Here is a 26,626-nt window from a genome sequence, read left to right as displayed (position 1 = left end):
AGAAATAACAGCACCTCCCTGACAATGTAAGTAAACTAAGATATGTGTAAAGCTTCAATCAGAGCCCAGCAGATGCTGGTTAAGGATTGTATATCATTATGAGGACTGTCATGCCAGGCACATAGAGCACACGGTTCACACAGGACAACGTATAAAAGCCACGATAGTTTGCATGCTTAAGCGTTAGTTCAGACCTCTTATAATCATTGCATCAAACAAGAATTTGCCATAATTCTTCAAGAAGTACAATGTAACCTCGTGCTTCTTCTTGTCCCACAATCGTGTGTTTCCAATGTAATCTCACAGTTGTTTTATGAAGGATAAAAAGTTCTTCACTCCAGTCATCCAGCATTCTTGCAAATCCCCATTCATTGCTGGCCATGATTACATCTCACCTCTTCCTGCAAGCTCTCCGCTGCTCGGGGATCCCTGTCCAGACCTGAGTTACAAATTAAATGTGTCTCAGTCATCTGTCAACATGCCCTTCATTGCCTGCTTCCCTCTCACATTCAGTCTAATTCACAAAGACATTTACACAAACGTTCTTTCCGCTACTTAGGTCTCCTGCCAGTGCGAAAATCTAAAAGTAATGCTCAGGCAGTCCTGCCTCCCTCCATACTTACCACCTTTTAACTCAGTCATCCATCTTTCAATTCTTCATTCGATTTGTTACATTGTCTGCCTGTGCTAGCTTGCTTTAAAATACAGCTTAATCACTTTGGGAGGCCGAGGCAGGTGGATCACGAGGTCAAGAAATCGAGACCATCCTGGTCAACATGGTGAAACCCCGTCTCTACTAAAGATACAAAAAATTAGCTGGGCACGGTGGTGCATGCCTGTAATCCCAGCTACTCAGGAGGCTGAGGCAGGAGAATTGCCTGAACCCAGGAGGCGGAGGTTGCAGTGAGCCGAGATCGCGCCATTGCACTCCAGCCTGGGTAACAAGAGCGAAACTCTGTCTCAAAAAAAAAAAAAAAAATACAAAAATCAGCCGGGCATGGTCATGGGCGCCTGTAATCCCAGCTACTCTGGAGGGTGAGGCAGGAGAATCGCTTGAACCCAGGAGGCAGAGGTTGCAGTGAGTTGAGATCACGCCACTGTACTCCAGCCTGGGTGACAGAGTGAGACTCTGTCTCAAAAAAACAAAAATAAATAAATAAAACACAGCTTAATGATTAATCTTTCTCTTATTAAATTGTTCCTTTTCCCTTCTTACTGTAACGTATTCTTTTCTTCCATTTCCCATACCTTTTCTACTTGCTTTCCATTCTGTATCTTGATGTTCTATGCCTGATTCTATTCTCTGGTCTCCTGGCCTGTTCAAATCAAAGCAACACATATTGATCTCCATTTCTGTTTAGGACTTCCCAGTTATCCCCCGTTCCATTTAATGCATCCATTTGTAAAGCCTGTATCTTCCTGGATCCACTTTCCTTTTGGTTAACTTCACAATGAGGGCCATTGCCACAGCCACAGTCACTGCCGCCCCTGGCTCCAGGCCCAGACAACTCCTCTACTTCGGCCTTCATCCCCAGCTCCTCCTGCACACCTCAGTGCCTGCAGGAACCTTCACATCTGTCCTGAACTCTGCTAGGAAAAGAAGACGGCCCTGGGGCAGATACCAGTGAACAGAGGGACCTCTAGACCCTGGCATACGAAGAAGACATGCCAACAGCTTCTTAATCACAATGAGAGTACATTTATCGATTTCCTCTTGTGTCCAAGATCCATTTAGAAGAATGCTTTTGAGGTTGTTGTTGTTTTCCATTTCTCAGTAGTTGTCTTTTTTTTTTTTTTTTTTGCTCTTTAACTTAAACTGTGGCATTCATGCCTTGATTTCATTGCTTTGTGGTAAATGGACATGGACAATATATTTTCTGTCTTTTGTATTTAATTTGACTTTTCTTAGTGGCTTCAGATAGCGTTCACCTTTGCACTTGGTCCACAGGCGCCATAAAGATTTATTCTTTACTTGCAAATACAAAATTGAATGTGTGTCCCTTAACTCCACCTTATAGTGCCAATGGTAACAGCCACCATCCACTGAGGGCTTGCTGTGTACGTGGATCTGTGCTGAGCCCTTTCCATGAATTTCTCTCATTCAGTCCCCAAGACCCTGCAAGAAATGCCTTTTGTGATTCTCTTTTTACTGATAAGGAAACTGAGGCTCAGAGAGGTGCAATAACTTGTCGACAGTCACATAACCAGAGACATGGGGCTGGGATTTCAATTTAGCTCCAATTCCCAAGCTTGGGCTAGTTTATAATTAAAGTCTTCCATATCAGGGGCTCTTTGCTGGAGATTCACGGAGCTCATGGGGGTGTCATAAACATCCCAGTTGTGTGCAAAAGACAGACCTGCAGATGTACACGGGGCAGAGGAGGCTCCATTGAGCTCACTCACTGCTCTAAAGTGGCCAAGAACATTGCTCCGTGTTTGGATTCATTTCTTGTTTATTAGATCTAGCAAAGAATGGGATGGAAGTTTAGCACACCCCTCCCCTCTTGGCTTTATTTCCATGTCTTTCTAAGGCTTTGTCTATTTTGTTGTACTCTTTTTCAGCACGCAGAGGCCTGTGACTGACTCCCAGCATCAATGTAAATTATACCTCCTTCTCAGCATAAAATGACTCTTCCCAACTAAATAACTATGTTTTCGAATCTAGGTGTAGCCCTTGCTGGCTATGTAACCTGGGGCCATACATTTCCCTTTCTCTGAAACTTGGTTCTCTAGTAAGGTTTCCCATTCCTGACACTGAGGCCCAGGTCAGACTTAGCAGAAACCATCTAAGCCCATGAGGCTAGAAACACGTGTCTACACCTAAGTTCCTGTTTCCTCCCAGCGGAAATATTTTCTCTCCCCAAATTAAACCAGGGAGCTGGCTCTGCGCTTCTTTACACCTGGGATATTTGAAGCAAGAATTTTCCTTCTTAAACCTGAGTCTCCTGAGGAGAGCAGGATTTGAAGAAGAAAGTAAAAGAAAGAAGCAGCCCTGGCTGAGTGCCTGTAATCCCAGCATTTTGGGAGGCTGAGGTGGGCGAATTGCCTGAGGTCTGAGTTCATGACAAGCCTGGCCAACATGGTAAAACCCCATCTCTACTAAAAATACAAAAATCAGCCAGGCGTGGTGGCAGGAGCCTGTAATCCCAGCTACTTGGGAGGCTGAGGCAGGAGAATCACTTGAACCCGGGAGGCAGAGGTTGCAATAAGCCAAGATCATGCCATTGCTCTCCAGCCTGGACGACAAGAGCAAAACTCCATCTCAAAAAAAAAGAGAGAGAGAGAAAGAGAAAGCAGTCCTGGCACAAAGAGCTGGTAGCTGGCCTTCTGCTTCCAGCCAGGCTGTGCTACTCCATCCTGAACACACACAGTTTCACAGAATAGCAACGTCAGACGAGCACACTGTGAAGGAGAGAAAATAGAGCCAAAAAAGGACCACTCCTTAATCATGCCCTGCAGAGACAAAAACAAAGACCCTGGGCAATGCCCTAAACAGCATGTATTCCCCTCCTGCCCAAGCTGAGCAATAGGGTTCTCCCCCACCCCCCCACCCCGCCTCCTAGATAAAAAGTATTACTAGACTCTGAATTACCCCTGCTTCCTGACAGCAGCCCATCCAGAGCAAAACTCCACCTCTTTGACTGCTCTCCCAAATCCCCTAACACAGCCCAAGATCTAACAAACCCCTCCTAACGGTTCAGAGTTTCTGTGTGTTTGAAAGATGGTATCAAGGCTGGAGTACACATTTGGCACACAGAAGGTGCTCAATCAAAATGGTTGCCATTTACATGAGGGGGCGGGACAGGAAGAGAAATCAGACAGAAAGCTCAAACAAGTTTATTTCAGGGAAGATAAAATAGTACTTATCAATAATTCAAAACCTCAGACCTACTGTTATCTAGCAGTAGCTTGAATGAAGAGGGAATTAACTACTAGTGCTTCCAAAATAACAAAACAATGAGAATAAGAATTGCTGGGTGGGTGGCTCAGAGCTGTAATCCCAGCATTTTAGGAGGTCGAGGTGGGCGAATCACTTGAGGCCAGGAGTTCAAGACCAGCCTGGCCAACAAGGTGAAACCCTGTCTCTACTAAAAATAAAAAAAAATTTAGCCAGGCATGGTGGCACATGCCTGTGATCCCAGCTACTCAGGAGGCTGAGGCAGGAGAATCACTTGAACCCACCAGGTAGAGGCTGCGGTGAGCTGAGATTGCGCACTGCCCCATTGCCCGAGCAGCAGAGCAAGACTCCGGCTCAAAAAAAAAAATCACAACATCTCTTTCTCCTCTTGACCCTTATTTGGACGCTTACTGTGTGCTCTACACTTTCTATGCCTCATCTGTAATCCTCTCAAGAACCCAGCAGGTGAAGTAATCATTTGAGGGTTTTAATAGGTACAAAATGAAAAGAACCTTGTTCTAGAATTTCCAGAAAGATGGAGTAAGCATGTTTTTCCCTCTTCTTCCCACTAAATACAAAAACACACCTAGACATTTGATATAAAACAAACGTAGGAAGACTGGAAGGTGAAGAGAAGAAGGCAGACCAGCTGGGATGCTAGGGCCCATGTTAACAGCATGGTGGTGAGTTCCCTGGGTTGTATTGTTTTGCTTCACATATTCCATACTGAATACCACGCAAGCCAGCAACCCAGAAATGTCAACGGGTAGACTGAAGAAGCCCCACGAAGAGCCTGCGCTCTCTAACTAGAAGATCAGGCAAGGAGCAGCTTGGCAACACAGGAAATGTTTAGCTAATAACCACTCTGCTCCAGCCCAGCTCCACAGAAAACACTGCCCATGCCAGCAAAGGCCACAGGGAGGGCCTGGATTTCCGCCCTGGCCAAGCCATAGCAAGCCTCCTCTACTTCAGGTCGAGGGTGCTGTTGGAGAGACCCAGAAGGAAGCTGGTGGTCCTGAGGCCTCCTCCACTGTGTCAGTGGAGACTACAGGGGGAGCCTGGACTCCAGCCCACCCTTGTTTCTGCTCCCTGCTGAGGCAGTGTCAGAGGAGACCTGTTCCGAGAGTCAGGACTTTTACCACCACTCCGCAATGATAAGACCACCCCACATACACAGTGGCAGTGGAGGCCACATGGGAGACTGGAATTCCCACCCCTGCCCAGCAGTAACAAGAAGCCTCCTGAATCAGGCAGAAACATAAGCCAAGTAGAAAACCTGGACTTCCGCCCTTACTGGGCAGTAATGAGGAAGACGCCCCCTATATCCTCTCCAACAATGTCAGAAAATCCTGCTAAAACCTAAGATTTAAGTAAGATCCAGAGTCTTATGATACCCAAAATGTCCAAGTTTCAATCAAAAATCACTTATCAGGCTGGGCACAGTGGCTCGCACCTATAATCCCAGCACTTTGGGAGGCCAAGGCAGGTGGATCATTTGAGGTCAGAAGTTCGAGATCAGCTTGGCCTACATGGTGAAACCCCATCTCTACTAAAAATAAAATAAATTAGTTAGTCATGGTGGCGCATGACTGTAGTCCCTCCTACCTACTCAGTAGGCGGAGGCAGGAGAATCGCTTGAACCCAGGAGGTGGAAGTTGCAGCAAGCTAAGATTGCATCACTGCACTCCAGCCTGGGGGACAGAGCAAGACTCTGTCTCAAAAAAGTCAGCCGTGTGTGGTGGCACATGCCTATAATCCCAGCTACTTGGGAGGCTGAGGCAGGTTGATAATTCAGCTTCTGAACCTGGGAGTCAGAGGTTGCCATGAACTGAGATCACGCCACTGCACTCCAGCCTGGGCAATAGAGTGAGACTCTGTCTCAAAAAATAAAAATAATAATAATAACTTATCATACCAAGAATCAGAAAGATTTTAAATAAAATTAGAAAAGACAATCATCAAGATGACACAGAGTTTGGAATTATCTAACAGGGATCTTAAAGCAGAAATCATAAAAGTGTTTCAACAAACAATTAAGAACACATTTAAAATGAAGGATAAAATAGAAAGTTTTAGCAAAAAAAATTGAAGATATAAAGAACCAAGTAAAAATTTTGGAACTGAAAAAGTACAATAACCAAAATTAAGAACTCAATGGGTATCTCAACACCAGAATGGATATAATAAAGGAAAGGATTCGTAAACTTGATGATGGACCAATAGGGAAAAAATAAATTGTAAAAAACATGAACAGAGTGTCAGGTCCATGTGCAATTGTATCAGAAGATCAAACACTCATATTACTGGAGTTCTGGAGGGAAAGGAGAAAGAAAAGGAAAGGAAAGAAAAGGATAAAGAGGGTGGTGCTGAAAAAGGATTTGAAAATGTTCCAACTTCAGCTAAAAAAAAAAGTCTACAGATTTAGGAAATTGAGAAAACCCCAAATAGGATCAATTCAAAGAAATCCACAAAAAGACACAAAAATTTCTGAAAGCTAAAGACAAAGTCTTAAACACAGCCAAAGAGAAGCAGCACACTCCCAATGAGGGGGGTGGGGTGGGGAGGAATTCAAATGACAACTTATTTATCACCAGCTACCCGGAGACCGGAAAGAAGTGACAAACATTTTTCAGATGCCAAAACTGCCAACCTAGAATTGTAAATCCAGCAAAAAAAAAAAAAAAAATCCTTCAGGAATGAAGGAGAAATCAAGACATTCTCAGATGAAGGAATACCAGGAGAATTTGTTGCCAGTAGACCTGCCCCAAAAGAATGACTGAAAGAAGCTTTCTAAACATAGGAAATGACAAAAGACAGAATCTTGGAACATCAGGAAGAAAAATGAAAGTGTAGAAACAGCAAACATATTGGCAAATACAACAGACTTTCCTTCCTCTCTTGGGTTTTCTGAATTATGCTTGACTATGAAACTTTATAACACTGTCTAATATAATTCTCAATGTATGAAGAGGAAATATTCAAATATTATAAACAGAAGGAGAGAGGACATAAAGGGAGATAATGTTTTTATACTTCATTTGAACTTATAAAATGTTGACACCAGCAGACACTGATAAGCTTTGAATATATAATACCTGGAGCAACCACTAAAATAAGCTAATCAAAATTATACACTCAAAAACATTATAGACATTCTTTTCAACACATGGGGCTGAGACAACTGGATAACCACATGTAAAAGAATGAAATAGCACTCTTACCTCATACCACATACAAAATAACTCAAGATGAATCAAATCCCTAAATATAAGGGGTAAAACTATAAAACTCAGAAAAAAACACAGAAATAAGTTTTTATGAGCTTGAATTTGGCAATGGATTCTTAGATAAAACACCAAAAGCAGCAACAAAAGAAGTAGATAAATTGGACTTCATCAAAATTTAAGACTTTTATGCTTCCTAGGACACTATTAAGAAAGTGAAAAAACAACTATAGAATGTGAGAAAATATTTGCAAATCATAATCTGCTAAGAGATTTATAACTAGAATAAAAAGGAACCCTTACACACAACACCAAGAGGACAAACAATCCAATTCAAAAATGGGAAAAGGGCCAAATAAACCCTTCTCCAAAGAAGGTACATAAATGGCCAGCAAGCACATGAAAAGATGCTCAACATAATTAGTCATTAGGGAAATGCAAATTAAAATCACACTAAGATACCACTTCATACCCATTAGGATGGCCATATCAAAAAAAAAGGAAACAGTAAGTGTTTGCAAGGAATGGAGAAATTGGAACCCTCATACATTGCTGGTGGAAATGTCACATGATACATCCACTGTGGAAAACTATTTGATGGTTCCTCAATACATTAATTAATGAATGACCACATGACTCAACAGGTCCACTCATAAAGAACTGAAAATAGGTATTCAAACTAAACTTAGACACAGATATTCATAGTGGCACTATTCACAATTGCCAATTGGAAACAACCCAAATGGCCGTCAACCTGTGAGCGACTATTCACAGTGTTGTATCCACTCAATGGAATATCACCACACACCTATTACAACAGCTGAAATTTAAAATAGTGGCAATGTCAAATACCGGTGAGGATGTAGAGAAATTTGATTTCTCATACATTGCTAGTGGGAATGGAAAATGGTGTAGCCATTCTGGAAAACAGTTGGCAGTTTCTTAAATAGGTACAAAACTTACCAGACTCTAAAGATATTTCAGTATTCTTGAACTGAAAGATTCTAATGGAAATTGAGACTGAAGAAGTAGTTAAAAATCTGGGGATATTGAGCAGAAATTTCACAAAGACCTTCCCTCTCCTAGGGAGGTGAAGTAGACGACAGCAAGCTATGGAAATTTACTCCAAGGAAAAAGATAGTGACATCTGGCTGCGCCTACCTCACTTTTTGCTCTGACCTGAGCTGGCTGCCTATACCTGAAGACTGAAGGAGCAGAGACCCATTAGGCAGCAAGCAGGAAGCAACCAGATTTGACTACCACCACCGTCAGCTCTCTGGAAGATCTGCAGCTCTTTCTCCCCGAAGCTTTGTAAGGCCTTCCAGACTCCATCCCCCTTACTAAGGCCCTTTCCTGCCCACTCCCTGGCATCTGTCTCTTTATGCTTCCCCTTACACCCTGCTCTGAACGTCCACTCCTTGGCTTCTTTCCAACAGGCATGGCCAGGCACAGAGTCCTGGGGGGGGGGCTCTTGTCTTCAGTCCATGTGCTTCCAGGTGGCTCCAGTCCAGCATGCACTGGACCCAAAGGAACTGCTGGCACCTTTGCCTGGCCAGATTCTGGAAGTGAGGCCACTGCCTCAGTTCTCTCATTTGGCTGTGCCCTCATGGGGGGGCTCCAGCCCACCATGGCTCCCAGTGTTTTCCAGAGCACAGACAGGATCCAGCGGCTTTGGCTCCACCTACTCCCTCCACCCCCTCCCTGCACTGGCGCCCTCCAGGGTCTGTAGCTCAACGAATGTGGGGTGGATTGGAGGACAAAGAAGAAAGTGTCAGTGTCCCTGCTGGCTGATCCCTACTTTCTACAAGCAGTTGTCTTGAAGGCCAACTCCTTTTTGGTCTCCAAGAGGGAAGGAGAGAACCAGAGAAGAGAAAGAGAAATGTATCACCCAAAAAACTCTCTTCAAAGAAATCCTCACCTCAGTGATGTTATGTTTTCTCTGGTGTGAACTAAGAGTTCCAAGCCTCTTTTACCCCAGGGATTTAGTTCTGCTCTAAGCCCTAGGCATACACATCGTGGGCATATTTATCTGACCAAGTCACTCCTCTCCTTCAAAATCCTGTAAAGTCAGCCAGGCACAATGGCTCACACCTGTAATCCTAGCACTTTGGGAGGCCAAGGCAGGCGGATTGCCTGAGCTCAGGAGTTTGAGACTAGCCTGGCCAACATGGCAAAACCCCATCGCTACTAAAAATACAAAAAATTCACCAGGCGTGGTGGTGCGTGCCTGTAATCCCAGCTACTCAGGAGGCTAAGACAGGAGAACTGCTTGAACCTGGGAGGCGGAGGTTGCAGTGAGCCAAAATTGTGCCTCTGCACTCCAGTCTGGATGACAAAGCAAGACTCTGTCTCAAAAAAAAAAAAAAAAAAAATCCTCTAAAGGCTTTTCAGGGACCTTAGGACAAAATCCAAAGCACTGAATAGAGCATACTGCCGCTACATCCCTGCCTTATCTTACACCACGCTCCTCCTCTTACACCAAGGAATGGCCTTCTCACCATTCCTCGAATGGCCACCTCAGGACCTTTGCATATGCTGCTCCTTTGATCTGCCCCCCAATCCCATAATTAGGTCAGTCACACCCATCAGTTCTTAACTTAAGCATGACCTTCTCAGGGCAGCCAGCAGGCTGGACTGGCCTCCTGCCACTTCACAGCACCCATCACAGGCTGTGACCACAAGTTTATAAACAGCCAGGGACATACGTGAGTGAACTCTGCAGGCAGACTGCTTTGGTTCGAATCCTGGTTCTGCCACTTACCAGCTTTCATGAATCATTGAATCTCTCTGTATTTCATTCCCTTGTCTGCAAAATGGGAACAAAAATAGTACCTACCTGATAGCCTTTCTCTGAGGATTGAGTGGTTACATGTAGAGGCTTAGAAATATGTGAAAGGGCAAGTGCAACATAGTATCTGTTTAAATAAGCAAATAAGTCTGGGTGCAGTGATTTATGTCTGTAATCCTAACACTTTAGATCACCGGGGGCCAAGAGTTTGAGACCAGCCTGGGTGACAAAGGACCTGTTTCTAAAAACTAAAATAAATAAGCAAATTAATAAAAATGCGTATGTGACACTGATGGTAGGTTATATAGTAAAATAAATAAAAAGGCTGGAAGATATTTTTTAATGTCCCCGAATCATCAAATAAAAGCTAACATTTGTGTCCCCAGGCAAGGAATCCTAACTGGTGACCAAAGAACTCAGGACCAGTTTTACACAGGAAGCATTTGTCAACCTGAGCAGCTGAGAGGCTGAATTGCCCTTTTGACAGCCTCAAAGTGCTAGGTGAGCACAATTTAGAATTAGGGACCGTCAAGGGATGAGATCTTTGTAAACCACCTCCACCTTTTGGGCTGGGACTCTGGCAGGCTGCCTTCTGGCAATAAGGGTAAATCAGAAGGAAGCCAGCCATGGAATATAGACTGAAGTTTGGTTTTATAGCATTAACCATGAAACTTAGGCCATAGGGTCCCCAACCCTTTCTGAGGGAAGATAATGTCATTAGGCCTCAAACTATTTCAATAAATGCTTTTTCAATAAAGTATCCAGAAAAAGAAGATAGAAAAGGATAACACAAAATGAATTAGAAACAGCAGAAACAACAGACATTAGAAACAGACCTACAGAAGTTGGAATTCTCAGAAAAACTGTGAAACAGTGTATTTTATCAACTTCAACATGCCGTTAATTATAAGAGACAGCATCATTTCATGTTCCATCAAAAAAGAAAAACAGGCTGCCCATCAGCCACATTAGTCTCTCATTACTTTGAAATTTGTTTCATCCATGACAAGATTTTTGACAAATTCTCCTGCCTCCAGTTGCACAGCTTGGTGAATGACGGGCAATACTGAAGCATGGCTTCAGTATCAAAACATAATACAAGGTTTCCAGCCAAAATGGAGTAACAGGGTCTAGATTTACCCTCCCTTCTGAAATAACTAAAAACTGAGACCAAATATACTTATAAACAATAATAGTCAAGACATTAGACTTCAGAAAATAAAGGTCAAAGACTCAGAAGGACAAGAAACAAATGAGGGGAGCCCTGTGGTTGTCCAACCACAGCACAGGCTAGAGAAACCCTGGCAGCCTCCCTGAGTTATAGAGAAGAGGCTGGGAGTACAGGGAGAGTCAAGGTAACAAGAGTTTTCAGGGCACAGAGTTGAGGAGGAGAAAGATTCACATGTGCACAAGGAAAGGACTCAATGCCAGGGAAAGAACTACCTTTGAAGATTACAGCCAAAAGCTCAAAAAACTCACACATGACTGGGAATAGTGCTTCTTTCCAATGGTAAGAATGGTATGGTCATAACTCATAACTCACAGGGCATCAGCCAGATTTCTAAGAAGGATCTTGCCTCAATAGTGGGGAAAAGTTAACCCTAGATGAAATGCAGCTCTCACGGCCTAAATATACAGAGAAGATCTGAAAGGATAAGCCATTTCCAAATAGCTTTACTGAACAAGCTGGAGAATATTTATATGATTATAAAAATATCTAGCACCCAACAAGGTAAAATTCACCATATCTAGAATCCAGCCCATTCTCAGCATCTCCACTGCTCATACCTGGTCTGGGCCACCATCATCTCTTAGCTGGACGATTGCAGTAACCTCTTAGCAGGCCGCCCCCTTCTATCCTTGCCTCTAGCAATCAGCATGGGCAGAAATGAAAAATAATATCAAAAGCCCGGTCACTCAGCCGACAAAGGTTTTGCTCACACTTTCAGCGCAGGTCTGCAGAGGGGCTCTGTTCCTCATTGTCCCTCCAAGACCCATCTGGAGCACTGCCAGGTGCAGAATAGAGGCAAAGTTGCCCATTGGGTCCTCCTGCCTGAAGGGGAAGCACTTTGCTTCTCTTCACATTTCAATGGCCAAGCAAGTCACGGGACCCACTCAGAGTGGTAGCAGGTAGAAGACTACCATCCAAGCCCATGCCCAGGAGAGCTGGCATCTATCCTTCTAGACAGAGTCAGCTCCCCAAAACAGAAGTTGGATCACCCTGCTACTCTCGCTCCAGTTCCCTCAGAGTCAAAGCCAGTGTTTCCACGATTCCTGCAAAGCTCCATGTGCCCTGGTCTCCTGGTGCTTCTCTGTCTCTGTATGTCCTGCTTCTCTTTCCTTTTCTCACTCCACTCCAGCCACACTGACCTCCTTTTCCTTCCTCAGATCTGCCAGCCACACTCTCACCTTTGAGCCTTTGCACTGACTGCTCCTGCCTTCTGGAAGGCTCTTCCCCCAGGCACCTGCACGGGCTCCCTCCCTTACCTCCTCCTAGTCTTTACTCAAATGTCACCTTCCCTGAAGACCTCCCACCCTATTTTAAGCTGCCTCCTATTGTCCCCACCCCAGTCACCCCGTCCCCCTTATCCCTGCATCATGTTTGTTTCATTCATAGCAGTATTGTGTTCATCACCTTCTACCAGGCTGTCCAATTTCCTTAGGTGTATTTATTGCTTATTGCCTGACTTCCCTGCTAGAATGTGAGTGCCACAAGAAAATGAATCTTCACCTGTTTAGTTCACTGATGCATCCCCAGCAGCTCACGCACAGTGCCTGGCACACGGCAGGCGCTCTGTCAAGACTTGTTGATCTGGTGAACATATTAACTAGGCTCCCTGCCCTTTTGGATCATGTTCTGAAGCACTTTCTAGATTAGGAAAGGCTAAACCAGAATCTTTATAGTCAACAGAACAAACACGGGGTAACAAAGCAGTTAGATTCCCCAGGGAATGCGAGGCATGGAAAGCACTGGGGAGCAGTTATTAAACATTAACTGTTGCTCCTTACGGGAGGCGGTGCCTTGGTGGCCATGGCAGCCTGCCACCTTGTGGCTAACAAGGGAAATGCACCCAAGCAGCTCAAAGGTAGGTAACCTCCATCTTTCAAGCACCCTTAGTCTCTCTGCAGGTATCTCCAGGCTTCTGGGAACAAGATGAGAGTCACCAGGCTTGGATGCCTCAGACACCACTGGAGTATGTGCCCATTGACATAAAACATAACCCAGAACTCTTTTGTGATCAACATGATCTTTCATATGTGCACACGTCCATCTATCCATTCATTCGCCCATCCATCCATTCAACAAAGATTTGCTGAGCACACCAGGGACCAGATACTGTGGGACAGAAGGGTCCCTGCCCTTCTTGTGGAAAAGATAGCCATACACATATTCAACAACTATTCACCAAGAGTCTGCTGGCATGCTGCTGGCATTGGGTGATAAAAATTAATGAGACAGACTGGACTGCCTTCAAGGGAAGTTCTAGTTGGGAGAGAAACAAGAAAAGGAAGCTGGGCATGGTGGCTCAGGCCTGTAATCCCAGCACTTTGGGAGATCGAGGCGGGCAGATCATGAGGTCAGGAGATCGAGACCATCCTGGCCAACATAGTGAAACCCCATCTCTACTAAAAATACAAAAATTCACTGGGCATGATGGCACATGACTGTAATATCAGCTCCTTGGGAGGCTGAGGCAGGAGAATCACTTGAACCTGGGAGGCGGAGGTTACGGTGAGCTGAGGTCGTGCCACTGCACTCCAGCCTGATGACACAGTGAGACTCCATCAAAAAGAAAGAAAAAAAAAAGAAAGAAAGAAAGAAAGAAAGAAAGAAAGAAAGAAAGAAAGAAAGAAAGGAAGGAAGAGAGAGAGAAAGAGAGAAAGAAAGAAAGGATGACAACAGCAATAAGTACTGTGAAGGAAATACACTGGGAGGTGGGGAAGCTACGTTAGGGAAGGCCTCAGAAGAGGTGACATTTAAAAGAAAGTTTGAAGGATTGAGAGTTGGGGGAAAAGCGTTCCAGGAGGAGAGAACAGCATGTGCAAAGAGATGTGTGTTTTAAGAATGGAGAGAACGACTGGGCGTGGTGGCTCACACCTGTAATCCCAGCACTTTGGGAGGTTGAGGCAGGTGGATCACCTGAGGTCAGGAGTTGGAGACCAGCTTGCCAACATGGCAAAACCCCATCTCCACTAAAAATACAAAAATTAGCCAAGTGTGGTGGTGGGCACCTGTAGTCCAAACTCAGGAGGCTGAGGCAGGAGAATTGCTTGAACCTGGAAGGCAGAGGTTGCAGTGAGCCAAGATTGTGCCACTGCACTCCAGCCTGGGCAACAGAGAGATACTCAGTCTCAAAAAAAAAAAAAAAGCAGAATAGACAGAGGAGTGTGCTGGGAAGCAGGATGTTATGAGGTCAACAGGTCACCAGAGGCCAGATCTTCTATGGCATTGGGGGTTGGGTGTGAGGACCTTCTCTTTATTCTAAGTGCAATAGGAAGTCACTGGAGCATTCTAAACAATGGTGGGGTAGGGGTGGGGAATAGGATCTGACTTGCCTTTTCAAAAGACCCATCTGGCTAGTGATAAAGGGCAATTTAGAGGACAGGGACTGGTGTCTTCCTAGTTTTGTATCCACTCCCACCTACATCATGGAGGAGAGTGGACAACAGCCCCTGTCCTCAAGGGAAATTTTGCTTCAATGAAAAGAACATAAGTCAAGCAGCCAGACAAATCTGAGCTCAAATCCCAGCTCCACAATTTTCCTGTGCTACAACCATGGGCAACTTCTCTAAGCTTCAATTTTCTCACTGAAATGGGAAAAATACTATGTGCTCTGCAGACTTCTTGGGCATATTAGATACAGAAACTGACATAAACTATGTGGTGCCATATTCAGTGATTGGTTAGTGCTCAAGGAAAGTTACATTACAACACACACATCCCTTTGCAAAGTGGGGAAAAGAGAGAGAGAGATGCACAATTTATAAATGCAAAGTAGAAACACGTGACAGGAGTACTGAACAAACCAGCTGTGGAAACCTTAATGCCAGCCTGGAGCTCATGAGCATGTGTGAGTGGTAGGAGCCAGCGAGGGCTTCTGAGCAGGGGAGGATCCAAAGAGCTTCCCTTTAGGAGGATACAATTGGCAGCCAGGAAGAGGGAGAAGATGGGACGGAGGTAGCTGAGTTCTCTTTCTCCCTGTCCTGAACCATAACATCACTCAACCTCCTCCCCACCTCCAAGGCTCTTCTACCCTGCAACCCAGGCACCTGGAATTTTGCCACAAGGTCTGCTTTCTTATAGCCTGTGGTCTATTTCACAGGACCACGTGTGCCATTTCACAGGACCACATGTGCCAGGCCACTGAGCATTAGAAAGCATGGCCACATTAATTATGACCCTGCAATGCCAGCCAATCAGACAGCAGTCATGGAAGAAATATCTTTCCAAGCCCAACTTCTTCCCAGAGGCTGTGGATGGAGAGAGGAAAAGGAGCAGGCTTCAGCTCCCTGGGCCTGGCTATCTGTCCTGGGGACTTGGGATTTGGGAGAAGTGCAGCCTGCCAGCCAGGCAGACAGCAAAATCAAGAAAAGAGCAGAAGCTGATTCAGATCAGTGGACTCAATGCCCCTTGAACAAGTGGCCCTGATCACAAAGAAACCTGCCATGTGGAACTCTGCGGTCGGTTGGCTCCAGCATTGATTTTCTATGGTCTACAGCTCTCGAGCCTGAAAAATGCACTTTTAGAACAGGAATTTAGAGGAATGAAGTCAGCTAAGGTGGAAGACTTACCTTCTTTTCTACCCTCTACACTCCACACCTCAATCGGGGGAAGTGCCAGGGCTCCCGGAGCAGCATGAAACAGGGAAATGGTGTGCAGAGGTCTGGGGAATGGGCAGGGGCGACAGCAAGCCCAGCCCTGGAGGTTCAGTTAATGTCTCTGAGGACTTACATCAGAGTTCATGAGACGGAGACGAGTTCATTCAGCCCACAGCATGTCTTTGGGGCCTCTTTGCTAATTCTGTGCCAAGGGTGGGGGATTTGAGACAAATAAGGCCATTCCGGCTCCTTGGGAGCTTGGAGTCTGGCAAAGGAGTTGGATTTTTTTTTTTTTTTTTTTGAGACGGAGTTTCACTCTTGCTACCCAGGCTGGAGTGCAATGGCGCCATCTCGGCTCACCGCAACCTCCGCCTCCTGGGTTCAGGCAATTCTCCTGCCTCAGCCTCCTGAGTAGCTGGGATTACAGGCACGCGCCACCATGCCCAGCTAATTTGTTGTATTTTTAGTAGAGATGGGGTTTCACCATGTTGACCAGGATGGTCTCAATCTGTTGACCTCGTGATCCACCCACCTCAGCCTCCCAAAGTGCTGGGATTACAGGCTTGAGCCACCACACCCGGCCAGGAGTTGGATATTAAGAAAACAATCACAGCCCAGAATGACAGCTGGGACAAAGCACAGTGGCAGCCGGGGGGAAGACAATTACATTCCTGGGAGTCAGGGCTTCCTAGAGGAAGTGATGCCAGTGACATTCAGTATGGGCTTTGAAGGCTGAATGAGAGAGTTCACCAGCAGACAAAGTGGGAAAATGAGCTGCTCATGGCAAGGCATGTTGGTGACGTTACTAGAAAGGGTCCTGATTAAGACCTCAAGGGAGGGTTCTGGACCTCGTGCAAGAAATAACTGGGGGCAAGTCCATAGACTAAAGTGAAAGCCATTTACTAAGAAAGTAAAGGAATAAAGAATGGCTACTCTGTAGGCAGAGCAGCACTCTAAGTATACTTATAGTTTTTTCTTGATCGTGTCCTAAACAAGGGGTGACTTATTCATGAATTTTCCAGGAAATAGGGCAGGGATTTCTGGAACTGAGGGACCCTCCCCTCTTTAGACCATTATAGGGAAACTTCCAGACATTGCCATGGCATTCGCAGACTGTCATGGCGCTGGTGGGAATGTCTCTTAGCATGCTAATGGATTATAACTAATGTATAATGAGCAGGGAGGACAACCAGAGATCTCTTTCATTGCCATCTTGGTTTTGGTGGGTTTTGGCCAGCTTTATTATTATTGCATTCTATTTTATCAGCAAGGTCTTCATGACCTGTGTCTTGTGCCGACCTCCTATCTCATCCTGTGACTAAGAAAGCCTTAAACTCCTACGAATGCAGCCCAGTAGGTTTCAGCCTCATTTTACCCAGCCCCTATACAAGTTGGACTCACTCTGGTTCAAACACCTCTGACAGTGGAAAAAAATGGAATCTATTTTCTTCCAGAGATGACAAGTGATGTCTACTTTTGGGACATGGAGAAAGGGAGGTGACTGGTGGGAGGTGAACCTGGACACACAGCCAGGGGCTATAAAGAGGGTCTAGATCAGAAAAGAGCCAATGCAGTTGAGGGCAGCACTCAGATTAAAGTCAGCTTTGGGATTTGGATGGGTAAAGTATTCATCCAGAATAAATACGGATACAGGTTAGAGGGCGATGTTTGCTTGTCAGTTTGGCCAGTAGCAAAATAATAAAAAAATGCCTGGGGCTTTAAACATGTGATCTAATTTAGATGCTCTCAGAACAAGCCTGCAGGTCTTATCCTCATCTTACAGATAAAGAGATTGGGGCACAGAGAGGTCAAGTGGCTTGCCCAAGATCACACACCTGGCAAGTGGCCGAGCAAACGCTGGACACCAATTCCCAGCTGAACACAAAGTCTGGAGTCAGGATGGCTGCAGATGCCTGCTCCAGACCAGCTTTGTGGCCTTACACTCTTTCGCTTCGCTCAGATTCCGTTTCCCACCAGCAAATGAAAAGGATGGCATCCAACTTGCAGGGCTGTTATCATAAATAAGATCGTGTATATAAAGCACCATAACCCAGGACCAGCCCCATCAGCAAACCTCAAGAAGTGTAATTGCGGTGACAACCCATTCTTAGGATTTGAATTCCAAGTGGGAATTCTCTTCCATTCAAGTTCTCCCTTAGGTTTGGGATCCCTGATGAACTTGAATTTGCAGAAGTGTTCTGTGTTTGTGACAAGGAACTAGTCCAGTTCCAGTGAACTGTAGTGACCATCTGGGTTGGGCTTCTTCTCAGCAGATCATCTTCGGTTCTCCCAAGCAGAGCCTAAATGGAGCTTTCCAGCCCAAGCAGCCAGCCTAGACTGCCTCACTAGCCCACAATTCAGTTCTCCGCAAACGATGGTGGCCACTCAGAAAAGCGCAAGGTGTCTAGGAGGTAAATGGGAGCTAGAGAGAGGCAAGAAGAAAAAAACCAATAACCTCATTTTAAAATGGGCAGAGGACTTGACAGGCACTTCTCCAAAGAAGATATACAAATGGCTGACAAGCATATGAAAGGATGCTCAGGATCACTAATCATTAGAGAAATGTAAATCGAAACCACAGTGAGATTTCATTTCATATCCATTAGAATGGTTATTATCAAAAAGAAAGGAATGAATAAACAAATAAAAACAGGCCGGGCCCAGTGGCTCAAGCCTGTAAACCCACCACTTTGGGAGACAAATGCAGGAAAATCACTTGAGGCCGGGAGTCCCAAATCAGCCTGGTCAACACAGTGAGATGCTGTCTCTCCAAAAGAAACATTTAAAAATTAGCCAGATGTGGTGGTGGGTACCTATAGTCCCAGGTACCGGGGAGGCTGAAGCAGATGATTCCTTGAGCCCAGGAGACAGAGGCCACAGTGAGCCATGATCAAATCACTGCACTCCAGCCTGGGTGACAGAATGAGACCCTGTCTCTTAAAAAACGAATCAAGGCTGGGCACGGTGTCTCATGACTGTAATCCCAGCACTTTGGGAAGCTGAGGTGGGTGGAAAACCTGAGGTCAAGAGTTCAAGACCAGCCTGACCGGCCGGGCACAGTGGCTCACGCCTATAATCCCAGCACTTTGGGAGGCCGAGGCAGGTGGATCACGAGGTCAAGAGATTGAGACCATCCTGGTCAACATGGTGAAACCCCGTCTCTACTAAAAATACAGAAATTAGCTGGGCATGGTGGCACGTGCCAGTAGTCCCAGCTACTCGAGAAGCTGAGGCAGGAGAATCACTTGAACCCAGGAGGCGGGGTTTACAGTGAGCTGAGATTACGCCACTGCACTCCAGCCTGGGAGACAGAGTGAGACTGTGTTAAACAAAACAAATCAAAATCACAAAAAACACGTAATAGCAAGTGTTGACAAGGATATGGAGAAACCGGAAACTTTGTGCATTGCTGAGGAAATGTAAAATGGCACAGCCCCTGTGGAAGACAGTTTAGGGGCTCCTGAAAAAAAAATGAAACGTAAAATTACCATATGATCCAGCAATTCCATTTCTTGGTATATCCACAAAAGAATTGAAAGCAGGGATTTGAACAGATGTTTTTATACCAATGTTCACAGCAGCATTATTCAGAACAGCCAAAAGATGAAAACAACCCAAGTGACTATTGACAGTTGGATAAAGAAAAGGTGCCATATATATATAATGGAATATTATTCAGCCATAAAAAGGAAGAAAATTCTGACACATGCTATGTGGGAAGTAGAAAAGTTCCTTTTTAAAGTTTCCTTTCTTGCTAACTTTGTTCAGCCCTATCCTATGTAGCTGTTAGACATGCCATGTTTACAGGTACATAGTACAGTCTATGTCCTTGTACTTTAACCAAGATATCTGTGCTGGACGTGTTCACAGGCATGTCCCAACTCTCCACTGTTTTTGCCTGTTTAGAAAAGTTTTAAGTTGTTAGCCAATCAGGTTTTAGTTTAAATTGTGAGGTCTGGCGCCAGCCAGCAGAGATCAGACACAGCAGTAAGCACAACCCCAAATGCATAAGGGATCAATTTGTGTGTTTTCCTTTGTTCATTGTACTCCCATGGCATGATGGCTAGCGAGGGTCTCCTTCCTGCAGTTCAGGAAGTGAAAAATGCGTTGCTGAAGGACCCTTTGTCTCAGTGCTAAGTTTTCTTTGCAGCACTGAGCATCTATTTCCAAGATGCTACAACATGGACGAGCCTTGAGGACATTATGCTAAGTGAAATGAGCCAGACAAAAAACAAAGAAACAAACAAACCGCTGTGTGTTTCCATTCTTATGAAGTACCTAGAGTAGTCAGATTCAAAGAGATAGAGTGTAGAATGATGGTTGCCAAGGCCTGGAGAAGGTGGTGGAGAGCCACTGCTTAAGAGGGACAGAACTCGAGTTTACAAAGATGAAAAGTTCTGGAGAGGGTTAGTGGTAATGGTGGCACAACGTGAGTGTACTTAATACCACTGAACTGTATGTTTTAAAAATGGTTGAAATGTTAAATTTTATGTTACATATTTTTTACTACAATCAAAAAGACAAAGGAAAGATATGGAAAGATGCAGGGATAGCATCTTCTGCTGTGGGTGGTTGTGGGAGGAACTTTGTCTTCCCCAGAACAGGCCTGCCAGGGCAGAAGAGATGGGCACACTCAGGAGGACCCACCTCTGCCACTCAGGGTGTGGCTGGAGGCAGGTCTCTTTGCTTCTCTGGAAAAACCCAGGAAGCTGATTCACAGATAGCCTCTAGCTTCTGCTTTATTACGCTCATCTCCTAAAAAGGCAATGAACAAGGTAGCAGGGACAGACAAGCAACCATCACTTCTTTGGACATTTCCAATGAGACCTCAGGACCCTTTGACTTGGGAACTGTACTTCAGAAGAATGTGCCTTACAGGAATTTTATCAGTGAGGGTTCTGGCACCAAACAGATGTCACCCTCAAGCTGGGTCCATGACGACAATTTAGTAAAGGGTCAATGTATACAGATGTGGGCGGGGCTAAGGGAGAGCCCAGGATGGCGCAATACCCAGGGCTTGCAACAGCAAGATTGTCACAGTCCTGAGCAGAAAAGTGGCTTCAGGAACCCTGAGAGAGACCACGTGAGGAAGGGCACCTTTGGTAAAAACCACCAGGGAGGAGGGGCTTGGGGATTAAATACACAGACCTCCCTCTCTCCTGCCCTCAATATCCTCCCAGGGCCTCCTACCCGCCAAGCCCAACAGGAAGACCAGGACAGTGAAATCCACACAGGCCAGCCTTTGGGGCCCGAGCAGGATGGTAAAGTCTGGCATGGAAGTCAGAGGAGCAAATGGAGGGGCGGATCCAAAGTGAATCAGCACGAAATCATCCATGTGGCCTGGCCAGGGTAGCTGAGAGCAGTCCTCCCCTGGATAAGCCCACCCTCTTCCAAATGCTGATCCAGGACGGGAGTGGGGAAGAACTCTGTCGTGGCATGGAGGTGAGTCATCCGGTTTGTTGAAAAGAGCCCCCTTACTGGCTGTGAGAACACTGGCTAGGGGCCTAAACCTCCTGTCCAGGCATTATATATTCATTATTTATCCATTCATTCAGCCAACATCTCCTGAAAGTGACTAAGTGCCCAGCCAGTGCTAGGAGGCACTAGATGAAGAAAGAAGGAGCTGCCCCAGCCACGGTGGCTTCAACGAGTGAGATCCACCTGGAGCCAGGCAGTGATGGGCTCCATCCACCTACTCCCCGACTCTAGCTAGCGGCCGCCTTCTGCCGCGACCTCTGTAAAATGGGTCAACCACCTTTTCCTCCTAGAGTTGGCCTGAGGATGCAAAGACAACATTTCTGAAAAGCAGGGTCCGCGGCACCTGCTGAGCAGTAAATGCTCCGCAACTGGGAACCTATGGCCTTGCTATCAATCGCCCAGGTGCCCCTCACACATCGTCACCACCCTTTTACCACGTTTTGTTGCATTCATGGCGATTACATTTTACCTACGTGCATTTGTTGCAGTTTTTCTCTCTCTCACTCCCCATGTCCCAGACTGTGAGCCTGGGCGAACCTGGTCACTGGCCTCTTGCTCTTCCTGAATCATCAGGGCTTGGGCTGGGTTTAGGATTGCCAGCACTCCTAACATGGACTGCACTGCGGAATGGCTTGCTGGGAGGCAGTACTACTAGGCCCATATTACAGATGAAAAGACCCAGCCCAGAGAGGTTAAGCAACTCACCGAAGGGCGCAGAGTGGAAAAGCGGCAGAGCCGGGATTCGAACCCGGGAGTCCGGCTCTCCAATCTGGCGGTGGCTGCGGCTGCCTGAGCAAACGTGCGGGAATGAATTGACACATCAGTCAATGAACGGGCGGCGGGTGCAGGCCTGTCCCCTCCCCCGGCGCGGCGGCTCAGCACCCGGACAAAGGCCGGGCGGGGGCCGGACGTGGCCCGCGGGGTCCTCGCGCGGGGGGCGGGCACCCGGGCCGGGCCCTTTAAGGGGGGCGGGCCGGCGGCGCGGGGGGCGGTGCGGGGGGCGGGCCGGGGGCGGGCGGCAGCGGCTGGGCCGGGCTGGAGTGCGCGCCGAGCGAAGGGCGGCGGCAGCGGCGGCGGCGGCTCGTGCTCTGTCCCGGTGGCGATCGCGCTCGGTTCCAGGCTCCCGGCCCGCGGCGGCGCTCCCCTAGTGCTCCCATCACTCCGCGTCCCCCGCACCCGCGCTCGGCCCGCGGCGGGCGGAGGAGCGGCCATGCCGCCGCGGCGCAGCATCGTGGAGGTGAAGGTGCTGGACGTGCAGAAGCGGCGGGTGCCCAACAAGCATTATGTGAGTGCGGCGCAGCCCCCACGCCCCCTGGAGCCCGCGCCCCGCCGGGGGCGACCGAGGGCCCCCGGCTCGGAAAACTTCTGCCTCCAGCGCTTCCCGTCCCCTCCTCCCCTGCTCTCCCCTCGGCCCTGCAGCGGCGCTGCCCGGGTCCCTCCCGACTCCTCCCCCCTGCCTCCCCTCCCCGCTTTGCCCCGTTCTCCTCTTCATCCTTTCCTCCCGCCTCGCCCCCCACTCGCCTCTCTGCGGCTCCTCTACCCCTTTCTGTCACCTCCGTGCCCCCCACCCCACTCCCGTCCTGCTCATGAGTGGAAAAGTCTGGCCCCAGCCGGTGAGGGGGCAGAGACAGAAAGCAGGAGAGAGAGAAGTGCCTGTTCCCAGGCCGCCCGCCCTGCCACTCCTTGTCCAGAGGCGCGCAGACAGGCAGTGCCCAGCCACAGGTAGCCCCTTTAGGGATCGCCGAGTTTGACTCCGTTCTTTTGCAAGAGCCAGCCTGGGCGATGGAGGAGATCTCTCGGCATGGATCATTTGAGTGGCTGCACCTTTAAAGGGTTAAAAACGTCCCCTGCCCCCTCTCTTCAGGAACTTCTGTTAAAAAATGTATGAAAGTTTTCTCCTGGCATCTCCCTCTGGAACATGGGAATCTTGTTTGAGCTGGCAAGGACTTGAGAAAATGGGACAGTAGCGTTATTTTGCAGGTGAGAAGGCTGAGGCTCAGAGGTTGCAGGTCCTAGAACACAGAACCGTATTTGGGCTTCCCTCCCTCTAGAAGGGGGGCCTGGGACTGACGGTGACCTGCAGGTGGAAAGTGGCTTCCGCAGCAACCTAGGGAACACTTCTGCAGATTCAGGAGGCCCTGGGACCACCTCTTCAGGTTCTGGGTGGAGATAAAGGGGATGTGGGGTGATGGGCCCACTTGAGGCCTTAGGGAGGGCCTCATTACAGCAGGAAGGGGGCTATAGTGTCTCTGGCGGTGAGAAGTGGGCAGTGGCTGAGCCTGGCTGCAGAGAAGTTAACCAGGAAGGGAAAAAGAGTAAGAGGGAGGGAAAAAATCCTAACAAAGAAGTATAGAACAATGAATAGAAAAGGGCGTTGGCTGGCTGAATTAAGCTCTTTGACCTCCCTGGAAGTCATCTTCCAATCTTTTTTTTTTAAAGAACTAACTCTTACACAGTAGATCCACATGCCTTCCATGAATAGCCTGTGAAATTCTGAAAGGAGATAGCCGGGAACCCACTCCGAACTCTCCACAAGAAAGGGTGTGCTGTGTGATTCTGTATTGTTATTGGCTGGGCAGCCAGTTGTTCAGCCCTTAGCCAGGCGGTGGGAAGCTATTTCCTGAACCTGTGGCATCTTTAAATAGAGTGATTCCAGAGCTGAGCGAAATTGTCTTTTTTTTCTTCCTTTTTTGATTTTTTTGTTAACTGTTTTCAAATGCTGCCAAATCTTAGTTTCTTGTTTGAGCCTGTTAGTGCGTAACTGAGTTTGCCTCTTGGGCATGAAGACAGATTTTACCAACATGGCAACAGGAGGAAGCCTGGAATTCTCCATGCCACCTCCCACCAGGTCTGTGAGCTGGCAAAATAAGAATAGATACCGCCACTGAGGCCTGGCCATCGTGATCCACATGCCCTCTCTGGCCACTCCATATCAGCCTTGAGGATCTTAAGCCCATTTGACAGATGAGGAAACCAGGGCTTAGCAGGGTGAGGTCCCACGCCGAAGGTCACAGCCAGGAGCCAAGCAGGGATGTAGATCCAGGTCCGTTGGATGCCGAAAAGACCACACCACTTCCTAGATTCAGTACCCCCATAATTCTAGCAAAGTCCTCTGAAAAACGGAAATCTCTCATATCATGTAATCTGGAAGCTTTTCATTCTCTGCTCTGTCAGCTCCATCGTTGCCAGTTTTTTGAAGATTTTGCAGCTTTGAGAAGCATCTTTTGAAGCTTTCATCCACTTTTTAGGAGCCCCCTGAGACAAGTTTCTATGTTAAAACATAGATTGGGGTTAGGATCTTGGCTTCCCAGCTGTGTCGCCTCTCAGGCTCAGTTTTTCATCTGTGTAATGGGGATGGTATTGTCCATTTCCTGGGGGAGCAGCCACGTGGCAGGCAGGGTGGAGTTCCCTCACCATTAGCTCCCTGCCTGCCTGTCCCGAGGTATCTTGTCACTGATTGGGAACATGCCGAAGTCACATGCTGGGGGGACTCACCAAGACCTTGTTTTTCTGCATGTGGGTTTAGTCACTCATGTGATTCAAGGGGCCTTCTCCCTTCTAGTCCAGCCTTCCGTGTTCATCAGATGAGGAGGGGCAATGGGCTGAACTGAAGCTCGAGTCATCCACAGGAACATTACTGCCATGATGGCACGGGGGCTGAACCCAACAGATGCCTGTGGCGGGCGACCCCCACTGCTGTTCCTAAGCTCCACCCCAGCCCCACACACACTCTGGAAAGAGTGGGCATGAAGGCAGCTGTTGGCGGGCCTGGACTTTGACTCCCATTTGGTATCCCTTTTTCTGAAGCCACCCTGGAGGGACAGCATCAGCTGGGGAGTTGAACGGTCCTACTGTGTGACCTTGGACTGGTTAGTTTGCCCCTCTGAGCTCTAGCTTCTGTGTAAATACTGCTACATCCCTCAAGGGCAGAGTTTCTCAGCCTCAACAGCTTTGCCACTGTGGGCTGGTCATTCTTTGTTATAGGGCTGTCCTGTGGATTGTAAGATGTTTAGCAGATCCCTGGCTTCTACCCGATAGTCATCCCCCTTCCCAGCTGTGACACCCAAAAGCTCTCCAGGCATTGATTGCTGCATGTCTTCCTGGGGGACAGCATCACACACATCCTACCCTAGTCACTACACCATAGAATACACAAGTCAGTTTTTGAGAGTCCCCTTCACTACACCCCCTAATTTCCCACTACCCCTTCCCCATTTGCAGCCATCTCGGCCACCACATGCTCATCACCCACTTGCCTGTGATGAACAAGGTCATGGGTGCTTTAGATGTCATTGGAGAACTGCACCCGGAGTTCAGGATTGCCCATCAGGGCTGGGCCACCTGCTCCATCTGAAATGGTACCTTCTCCAAGATCAGAATGGTGTCCTCTCCAGCCCCAGCCTCAGTCACCCACAGGCAGAGCCATCATCCATGGGCCCAGGGACAGAGCCACAGGCCAGGTCTGGAGAATGCAGGGCCAGAAGTTCCAGGGGTCTCTGAGATCCTGGCAGGTTGATGACAGTTATCCATAATATTGTTTGGAGAGGGTTTCCCTGGAGCCACCACCCTCTGTTGGAAGCAGGGAGATGAAGGTCTGGGGGGCTGCTGCCTTTCTCTGCTGGCATCTTTCCTGCACTAGAACCCGAGGGCTTGGGGATGAATGGAGAGGGGGCTTCTGAGGATGACATCCTGGGATACCCTCCCCAGCTAGGTTGTCTTCAGCTTGAGGGGAGGAAGAAGAGCTCCTGGTAGAATTTGTGGGTTTTATTTGGATCACCCCATTTCCCACACTGGAGAGGGATGTAGAGAAGCATTAGTCTCAGCAGCAGGGGCCTGGAGATGCTGGCCAGCTCTGTCTCAATATCTTTAAATGTTAAGAAGAGCAAGATGGTTATAGTATTTATGGCAGCAAGAATAACAGTGGCTCAATAACCTGAGCAGGGCACTGGGTCAGGCTCTCTAGGTGTGTTTAGGCATCACAGCAGCCCTTTCAAATAGGTACGTATATAATTGTTTTTTGAGACGGGGTCTCCTTCTGTCACTCAGGCTGGAGTGGTGCAATCCCAGCTCCCTGCAGCCTCCGCCTCCTGGGTTCCAGCAATTTTCCTGCCTCAGCCTGCCGGATTGCTGGGATTACAGGCGTTCACCACCACGCCCAGCTAATTTTTGTATTTTTAGTAGAGTTGGGGTTTTGCTTGTTGGCCATGCTGGTCTCGAATTCCTGACCTCGGATGATCTGCCCACCTTGGCCTCCCAAAGTGCTGGGATTACAGGAGTGAGCCACCTTGCCCAGCTCAAATAGGTATATTGTCAATATAATAATAAAGTATTTGGCACATAGAAAAGATACATAGAATAAAATAAACGTCTATATCTGGATACCTTCCAAGTCTTCAGATCTCTATATTTTGTCATATT

At 47.3% G+C, this 26,626-nt stretch overlaps 2 protein-coding genes across 6 annotated transcripts in view; one reads left to right on the top strand and one right to left on the bottom strand.

Annotated features, from left to right (window-relative positions):
• Positions 1-260: 260 nt before the first annotated feature.
• LOC118151334 (uncharacterized) lies at positions 261-22,606 on the bottom strand. 2 transcript variants are annotated; one of them, XM_054251779.2, is made up of 2 exons: positions 21,914-22,606; positions 261-439 (listed from the first exon to the last, which is right to left on the bottom strand). In XM_054251779.2, the coding sequence occupies exons 1-2, from the start codon at positions 22,436-22,438 to the stop codon at positions 392-394; spliced, it is 573 nt and encodes a 190-aa protein (XP_054107754.1). In that variant the 5' UTR covers positions 22,439-22,606; the 3' UTR covers positions 261-391. The 2 variants fall into 2 exon arrangements, with proteins under 2 accessions (XP_054107754.1, XP_054107757.1); XM_054251782.2 differs by lacking the exon at positions 261-439 and adding an exon at positions 16,948-18,152.
• SH3PXD2B (SH3 and PX domains 2B) overlaps positions 20,894-26,626 on the top strand; it is a 115,501-nt gene continuing 109,768 nt past the window's right edge. For 2 of the 4 annotated variants that reach the window (XM_017969674.4, XM_054251750.2), the window contains exon 1: positions 20,894-21,172. In XM_017969674.4, coding sequence (XP_017825163.2) covers positions 21,023-21,172 — 150 coding nt within the window. In that variant the 5' untranslated portion in view covers positions 20,894-21,022. Of the gene's footprint in view, positions 21,173-22,245; positions 22,494-26,626 lie in introns of those variants that run through there. The other 2 variants (XM_002744576.7, XM_035290523.3) reach the window with 1 other exon arrangement.

The sequence above is a fragment of the Callithrix jacchus genome, chromosome 2, assembly GCF_049354715.1.
Source record: "Callithrix jacchus isolate 240 chromosome 2, calJac240_pri, whole genome shotgun sequence".
Taxonomy (NCBI): domain Eukaryota; kingdom Metazoa; phylum Chordata; class Mammalia; order Primates; family Cebidae; genus Callithrix; species Callithrix jacchus.
This window is presented reverse-complemented; position numbering and strand designations above follow the sequence as displayed.

Coding starts and splice junctions, on each gene's coding strand:
- LOC118151334 (XM_054251779.2), bottom strand. CDS start 22,438: ATGCTGCGCCGCGGCGGCATGGCCGCTCCTCCGCCCGCCGCGGGCCGA. Junction 440..21,913: donor TTTCCACTCTGCGCCCTTCG/GTGAGTTGCTTA, acceptor TTTGTAACTCAG/GTCTGGACAGGGATCCCCGA.